The 8,766-nt window shown below is 44.8% G+C and overlaps 1 protein-coding gene across 4 annotated transcripts in view; it reads left to right on the top strand.

Annotated features, from left to right (window-relative positions):
- The window catches only part of PHACTR3 (phosphatase and actin regulator 3), a 194,693-nt gene that overhangs the window by 147,754 nt on the left and 38,173 nt on the right, over positions 1-8,766 (top strand). For all 4 annotated transcript variants that reach the window (XM_019510166.1, XM_019510167.1, XM_019510165.1 and 1 more), the window contains one exon: positions 1,249-1,402. In XM_019510166.1, coding sequence (XP_019365711.1) covers positions 1,249-1,402 — 154 coding nt within the window. The remainder of the gene's footprint in view (positions 1-1,248; positions 1,403-8,766) is intronic.

Here is an 8,766-nt window from a genome sequence, read left to right as displayed (position 1 = left end):
AGAGCACTGTCATTGTCTTGAATTCACTGAATGATCTTTCGCAGAAATCTTTTCTGCCTCAGATTCCCCAGTCTGTAATGAGGGCCACCCAGACCTTCAATGCATATGCCTAGGCAGGAATTTTTTGGAGGAGTGGAGGCTGCCCAGACCTTCCATCCTCCCTTTAGGCCACTGAGACAGAATCTGAAGACCAGACTGAGTCCAGGTGTTTGGTGCCTCCATGGCTGTAGTTAAATAAGTGTCTGGGAATTTAACCCAGGTCTCCTGCATGGTAGATGGATTCTACCACTGAATCACAGGGGACTCCAGATTTGAGTTGGTAACCCTGAGGGAAAGCATCTATATCCCAGTTACTCCTGTTTCTCTGAGCTTTCTAGTCCTTCTACAGATGAAGCATTAACTGCTCTCAGCAGCATAAGGATGGGGAGGCAGAGTGGTGACGTGTGGCACATGAGCCCTGCCTAAGGGGGAGGAAGGGAAAGAAAGAAGATGCCAGAAGGGATGGGGATCCACCTCACCCTCCTGTCCCTTGCTCTGCCTGTGTTTTCCTGCTCCAGCTCCTGAAGCAAGCTGTGGTGGCATAGGAGCATGTGGCAGTGAGCACAGGACACTTGGAGAACTGTAGTTCTGTAGAGTGGCAGCAGAGATCACAGCTGCTCCGTGGAGATGTCGCTGCCAAGACCTGGAGGTTTTTTGCCTGCTTGACATGGGCATCTGTGGCCGAAAAAAAAAGTGGTGATATCTCCCCTCAGCAGCAGGGAACTTCAACAGCTGCTCCAGTGCTCTGCTCACTGCCAGGGACTCTGGAGCCAAAAGGTACAGCAGGGGGAAAGGGGAAGGAGGACTGCCAGGGAAACAGTCCTAGCCAGCTCCACCTCTGACTGCTCCAGGTTGCAGGCTTTGTTTTGGGACACGAGGAAACTGAGCTTTGTTTTGGGACACCATGGAACTGATGAGGGGCGTAAGCCTTTGATGCTCGATGAATGCTTGGAAGCTCATCTCAACAGAAGTACATTTCAACACACTGCCCTGATCTGTAGCGGGTGAAATGGGAAAACAATTCTGCCGTATTTCCAAATGGACCATTGTTCGCTACTCTTGTCAGTCAACTCAGGCCTAACTGCCCACAGACATATACAAGGCTGCAGTCAAACCTTGGAGGTGGATCCTCCGGGGTTTTTCACTTCTGATCTGTGGAAGACTCCAAACTGCCCCTTTGACATGTTTGTATTTCAATGCTTGTCCCAGGTACCTTGCCAAGAAAATGCAAGAAAGAGCTGCTGGCAGTCAAGCTACGAAACAGGCCAAGCAAGCAGGAGCTGGAGGACAGGAATATTTTCCCAAGGCGGACAGATGAGGAGCGACAGGAGATCCGGCAGCAAATTGAAATGAAACTCTCAAAGTAAGTCCCTTTGACAGAGAGGAGAGGCAGATCTTAGAGTAAAATCTCTTCTATGCCTTGTCTTGCAGGACACGTATACTCCACCAAGCCCATTTCCCACGGCAAATCATGCATACAAAGGGCACCAACAGCAGCAGATTTGAGCCTTAGCTTTAGGGCCTTCCTGGGCTTTTGATTTCTGAGTTCACATATTCTGTACCTTACACCAGTCACTCCAAAGACTTGTTAACTCCTCCCTGAGTCAGGATCTCCCTGCCTAAGAGAAAATTCCACTCATAGAGTTAGATTCTGCCCTTGCATGCCTGCCTGCGATACTTACTGAAGTCACTGGGATTTTTAATTCTTTCCAAGTGGGGCATGCACTTGGTAAGAACTGATATAGCCACCAAACTTTGCAGCCTTGTCTATACTGACACTTATCCTCAGCTGGAGCCACCAGCATAGCTACAAACCCCGTTCCAGATAGAGAGAGCTGCAGCATGCCCTGCCAGGGCTAAATTCAGTGTCTAGCAAAGATGTGAATCTACAGGGCTTTCATCATCTGGGTTTATAGATGGGCAGCTACCCAGATGGCTGAAATCTGGGATAACTGCTAATGTGAGACCCTGTTTTTTTTAGGTAACTGGCTTAGCAAAAACACTTAATTGGGCCAAGAGAGCAATGTGGTGTAAGGGAAACCACTGCTCTAGCTATGTTGCCTGAATTTTCCAGAAACAGCTAGCTTCAAATTGCCATGCTTTTTAAAACCGCTAAATATGGATAATCTGCAAACATGAATATTTTAGTTGAGACAAAGTGGATTGTTAAATAATCCGTGCTGCTCCCTCCCACGCTGAATAGCAAGCATTGTCTGACTGCCAAAGAGGTTGGAAGCAAATTGAGAGTTTATCAGAAGTTCATTTTATTAAATATTAATTGTCTGAATCTGCTTTGAAGGAATAATTTGCCATGATCCAGGCCAGAGCAAAGCTAGCTCTCTTTGCTTGTGCATTTAATTTACTTTTGTTTTAGGGGGCTGGAATTGAGACGCAGGTTAATGGAGCACAGTACAATTCCTAATGGATAGGAGCCTACACCACAATACATATCATTCAAACCCCATCTTGTGAAGCTTCCATTTGGGGTCCTGAGCTAATGGAAGGGCAGGTGCATTTTAGGCAGGTAAATACTAAGGTGCAACTTGGATGAGATGCTGGTCTTAATGTTAGTTCCTTGTGAAAAGTTACCATGGGATCTTTAACAGGAGGTGAGAAGCCCTAATTTAGTTACCCAAAACACAAAAAAAGCATCTTTGCAAAGCCAAGCCATTATCAAGTGTTTGCACAATGAAAAGAGTGTCACCTACTGAATCAACAACCCCTTTCTCTGCTGAAGCACCTCTTGGCTCCTTGAAGGTTTTTCCATCTAACTTTTGGCTCTGTCTGACCTGACTTAACTTGTGAGAGCTGCTAGAATCACAGCACAAAGTGGTAGAGCTATGGCTATGGGCCATTTTCCTCTCCGTTTAGGTTGCTTTATAGTGGAAAAGAAAAATTACACTTAAGAGAGATGCTTGAAATCCAAGTCAGCAGAAAGAATTAAGACCTAAGTTACTATGTCTATAAGAGAAGGAGCACAATAGCTAGTCATGACTGGAAGCTGCAGAAGGCAAGGCTTAGAGTCATAGAAAGGTAGGGCTGGAAGAGTCCTCAGGAGGTCACATCTAGTCCAACCCCCTGTTCAAAGCAGGACCAGCCCCAACTAGCCAGGTCTTAAACACCTCCAAGGATGGAGATTCCACAACCACAATAACATCTCAACAACTATCCTCTAGTTATTAATCCGGCAGATAATACCTACAGATAGCTAAAAGCCATTTTCATTCACTGTGACAGAAGACATGCTTTCAATTACCTCCTCCATCTTCCCAGAACTCAGCAGGTTGAGTGCATCTTATGGAACAGAAGGTGCAGAGATAGCTAGAATAGCCCACAATGCAAAACAGATTGGAACCAATCCCCCGCATCATCTCTGAGCACATATGAGAATTGGCACAGTGTGGCTCTTTCCTCCTCCACTTCAGTAGAGCATGATCATGCAAACAAACTCAATTGACAGATACATCCTGGGAAAATATTGACTTGATAAAAAGCAAGCACATGTTAAAGAAATACAGAAATTAGCACCAGTCAAAGCAGTGTCCTAGAGAGATGCTTAGGGAGATGCTGTTTGAATTTATGACCAGAGCTTTCAAGAGGGGAAAAAAAAAAAGCCTGACTTCCCCAGAGAACCCATGTCAGCTTTTACACCAAATTCAGCACTTGCTTTCTTTGACAGGGCTCTATAAATCTAGGCATGTTGGTGTGGATACCTATATAGTGCAACACCAGACTGGTATTTTCGAAGTTCCTTAAATCCATTAGTCTCAATGATGGCTTTATGCTTAAATCCCAGATAGGCTCTGCAAATACCAAGCATGATGAGTGAAGTGTGTAATGGTATAACTTACTACTAAGTGCTCAGATTTAAATATGATCCAAGGAGCTTTGGATCTAGCAGCTAATTCTGATGGAAATTACTATTCTCTGTAAGATTTCACCACTATCTATGTGGATGCTAGTACATTGCAGTGACTACTTCATTGGTAGCATTGTGAGAAAAATGTTTAGTAGAGACCTCAAGCCCCAGTCCATGCTCTGATTCCATATTAGTCTGATAACAAACTAAGAGCTTACCATTGCCCTGCAAGATGAGTGGTGACTCCTTGCTTGATAGCCATCTGTAATTCCCATAGAGACTTGTCAGTGGACAGGCAGCTGTGTCCCAGATCCAATCCACACAGCTGTATCTGAAGAGTATGTAGGAGTCCACAGATATCTACCAAAATGCCTCCATACCATCGGTAAACAACTAATTTTACGAGAAGTGAAGTTCTGTATCCTAAAAAGGAGAGATGCATTTCTTTAAAAAAAAAAAGCCTAAAATACTGACATTAGAGTTGGTCAAAAAAGGGAAAACTTAAGAACAAATGAACACATGTTTATATCAAACGAATATACAGTGAGAGAATTGACTGTGCTGATGAATGCTCAGGCAGTGAGAGCTACAGCATCTCTTTTCCTCACTTTCCTCATTAAACACTCCATGTTGAGCCTGAGGGTCAAAATCTGCCCTTTATACCGGTGTAAGCCCACTGACTTGCACCGGTATAAAAATCAATAGGTTGTCATTGAGAAGTGAAGACAAGGTATGCTTGCTTTAAGAGATGTGCATTATTGTTTCTACCTCTCTGCTTCTAGTCAAATATGTCAGCCACCTGTTGTCATGGAAACATATCTCCCCCCTGCCATCATGGGACTGAGATGTCAGTATTCCAATTTCCCCTAGATTTCCTCTTTCAGTAGGACTCACTCCCACTAATGCATCCATTTCCAATGCCCCAGGCCAGACATACCCTGGTAACATCCTATTCTGTGCTAGACAACTGAAGTTCTGATGCTCCAAGCTCTTGATAGTCCCCATTTCCCTTTATTATGTTTTCTGAGTACAGATAATGTGTCCACAGTGCAACTCAATGAATTGAACTATTTGTGTCAAAAGGTAAAAAGACATTTGCAAGTCATGCAAATTACTGCTTTCTGTATTATGGACTTTGTTTCTTCTGCAAGGGAAAGCTGGAACCTGGAGGAGTAAAACAGGCATTAGAATGAGGAGCAATGCAGAAAAGGTTGTTTAATTAGATTTGGAACAACGATACGAATGATTATTTCAAAAGTTAATATTTGAATATCTTGGTGACGCTTACTTGCACAGTATGCCTTATATCACTACAGCCCAAGACACTCCATTATTACTTAATGTTTCCATGAAAACACGAGTTCCTAGAACAGATTATAATTTTGCAATTTTCACATCATCTTCTGTTTCACTCTCTCAGGCATAAGTAGACACGATTCACTAAGCAATATTCAGGAGAGAGATGTAGAGATAGGAACTCCAATAAGCAATACATGCACTATTAGGATTTGGACAGGAGAGACAAGTGCCCGGAGCGTCTTGTGTATCAGCATGTCCGCGCTTCAAAACAGCAGTGGAGTGCTTTATTTAAAGCTTGTTGAATGAACTTTAGATAAAGCACCCCTGCCACCTTTTAAGTGCAGGATGCTGATCCAGGAGATGCTGGAGTGCAGTAATTACTATGCTCCAGCAGACTTGATTAATCAGCTTTTGGGTATTTTTTTTACAAAATTACAGCATGTAATTACAGTGCACTGGAGTACCTCCCTGCTTGTATATAGGCGCCCATAAGCTCTGAAGGCAGGATCTTTACACGTAAATGGTTCTGTAGTTTCAGGTCCTGGAAACATATCTCGGAGTGGGGTTTCACAGAATATTGCTTACTTCTCATCCAGGGGTGAGAGTGCTAATGTAACAGATTGCATCCCTGAGGCACAAACTGGTTTGTATCACTGAATCACATAGGGCGGAACAATATTTATGGCACTGCAATATTCCAAAATTGCCAAGCAAGGAACAACTAGTAATTTAAAGGTGTGAGCTGCTACAGTGCAGTTCAATGCAATCACAGACATGCAGAGAGATTTATACAGCGCTATTGTCATGCAGCTTTGGAAGTAAATCACAGTGCGAATCAGGCTCGGAGTGCTTGCTTCATCTAACCTCACCCTGTACTCTCTGAGTGGCTCGGGTGCAGCGGAGGAGCTGGGCCAGAGGAAATGTTCTCCCGTGTCCCAAACAAATTATGCTTATCTGCAAAACAAAAGCTGCGACTGCTTTTCAGAAACTGCATGCACCAGTGGTTTCCTCTTCTGAGTGCTACATCCTAACACTGCCCAGCACAAAGTCATTGGCCCTGCACCATGAACTCTTTGTGAAACATGATCTCTCTCATCCCTGTCAGGTTTTTACAGCTCTATTCTATTCAGTTCTAATAGGTTTTCTCTGTCGCCTGGGAGGAATTAATTAATATCACAAAATAATTGCGAAATCCCATGGCATTGGACAGAACCTCCCCACCACCAGCTGGCTATTCTATTTCCAGTAAAGTTACATCCATCTGGGATGCAAAGTGGTGGTGACTCCACCATCAGCACTCCTGCTTCTCTCTGCGGGAGATATCAATTGTACTAATCTGACAGGTGCAGTTCTGAGAGGGTTGCAGTCTCTGGGCCTCAGGAAAAAGTTTTTAGGGGGTCTGAACTAACAAGGCCCTGCTGCAGGACAGCTCTGAAATACATGCTTACAGTTAGGAATCTACTCCAAACGTTTCCCTGGAGATGCTTCCCCAAATTGGATCTTCTGTGTAGAGCAGCCCAGGCTCAGCTTGATATTAATGAGCATTTTGATGAAACTCCAGTCAGGTTCGAGAGTGTGATCCTGACAAAAGCATTTGGATGGGTGGCTCCCCCGCCTACACAGGCTCCATGCCATCAAGCTGGCATTTCAACCCAGCTGGGAACATTTAAACCTAGCTCCACTGCAGAGATGGAGAGGGCAGAATAGGCACAAGTAGGAAGAGCTGCTGCTGTGGCTAATTAACTCTGTGTAGCAGGACAAACGGTGACTTTATTTGGTATAAGTCATCTTCAGGTAAATGTGTCGCCGTTACTAAAAATGATCAGGTGAAGCAGCGTGGGCGTCTAGGCATGTCCCTGCCTGCATGATCACGTGGCAGGAGCTGTATATAGAGCTGGAGACCGAAGGGGCTCGTGTGGAGTCAAGAGTCTCTCCGTCTTGCTGTTTAGCATTGAATCAGAGATCGTGGGTGAGGGGGCACCGACTCTCACAGATACAGTATTTATTGCTGTGGCTATATTTATTGCATGGTTTTGCTCATGTGCTGTATTTTATTAATGGTGCCTGGAGTGCTTTTTGGAGGCTGGTGCTTGATAAAAAGCCTTTATCATTATTGTTGTTTTCTTTTTCCTCTTTTATGGTGAGAGATTCAGCCTGACAGGCATCAGGGTCCAGGAAAGCAAACAAAGGCCGAGATTTTCAAAGCTCCCCTGAAGGATTTGGAAGTCTGGCTCCCATAAATTTTAATGTTTTGTTCTTCACTCTCCTTTGCATCCTCTGCCGGGGGGTGGGGGTGGGGGTGCAGAATCCCTCTCAAGAAGAAAGCAGTAAAAGATGAATGTTTGATTCCTCAGGGGACTGACCCATTCTCCCACCTTGCTGCATTATCTCACCAGAACGGAGGGGGAATGGCATTAGAAATCTGCACTTCGGCTGCTGCTGCAATTCTGGATGAATGAAAGTCTCTCTCTGTGAGGACTGTGTCCATTCTGTAACTCTGCAAACCTTTCACTCCCTTACCATTTGTATTTGCTGTAGTAAAAGATGCGACTAGACATAGTTTGAAAGCATTTTAACAGAGGACCAAAAAAAAAAAAAATGTGCACATAAATCCATTCATCCTGGAAACAGATACACAGCAATTTGGGGGCATCATCATTCAATTAGCTACTTTGAAAACACATCCCCTTGTGCTATAATTAACGAAACCCAGTCACTATCAGGAACATCAGTTCTCACAAGTAATCAAGTTCACCCTCAAACATAAGATATACCTATAATGAAAATATGTGCATGTCTGGGAGAGTACAAAAATGGTGCTCACAAACTGGGGCAATGATTCCAAATCCATGATTAATTGAGCCCAAAGTGCAGTTAGCCCTTGTCAGTGGGGGGTGGAGGCGTTTTAATTAAAGCGCACAGAACATGTCATAGAATCATAGAAGTGGGGTCGGAAGGGACCTTGTAGATCTTCAAGTCTGACCCCCCGCCTGGGCGGGAGAAAAGACTGGACTCAAATGAGTCCAGCCAGGTAGTCATCAAGCCTCTTTTTAAAGATCCCAAGGGTAGGAGCCAGCACCACTTCCCTTGGAAGTTGGTTCCAGCTCCTAGCTGCCCTAACTGTGAAGTAGTTCTTGCGGATGTCTAATCTAAACCAACTCTCTAATAATTTGTGTCCATTGTTCCTTGTTATGCCAGCGGGTGCTAGGGGAAACAGTGTCTCCCCTAAACCCTTCTGGTCCCCCCTAGTGAGTTTATAGACAGTCACCAGGTGCCCCCTCAGCCTTCTCTTATGAACGCTGAACAGGTTTAGGTCCCGCAGTCTTTCAATGTAGGGTCTGCACTGTTGAACCCAGATCATGCGGGTGGCCCTCCTCTGGACCCTTTCAATGTTGTCCACATCCCTCCTGAAATGGGGCACACAGAACTGGACACAGAACTCCAGCTGTGGCCTGACCAGCGTCGCATAGAGGGGGAGGATCACCTCCCTGGCTCTACTTGAGATGCACCTGTGGATGCACGACAAGGTCCAGTTAGCCCTGCCAACCGTGACCTCTCATTGTCGGCCC

The sequence above is a fragment of the Gavialis gangeticus genome, unplaced genomic scaffold (assembly GCF_001723915.1).
Source record: "Gavialis gangeticus isolate Ggan-Ray unplaced genomic scaffold, GavGan_comp1, whole genome shotgun sequence".
NCBI classification, from domain to species: Eukaryota; Metazoa; Chordata; order Crocodylia; family Gavialidae; genus Gavialis; species Gavialis gangeticus.
This window is presented reverse-complemented; position numbering and strand designations above follow the sequence as displayed.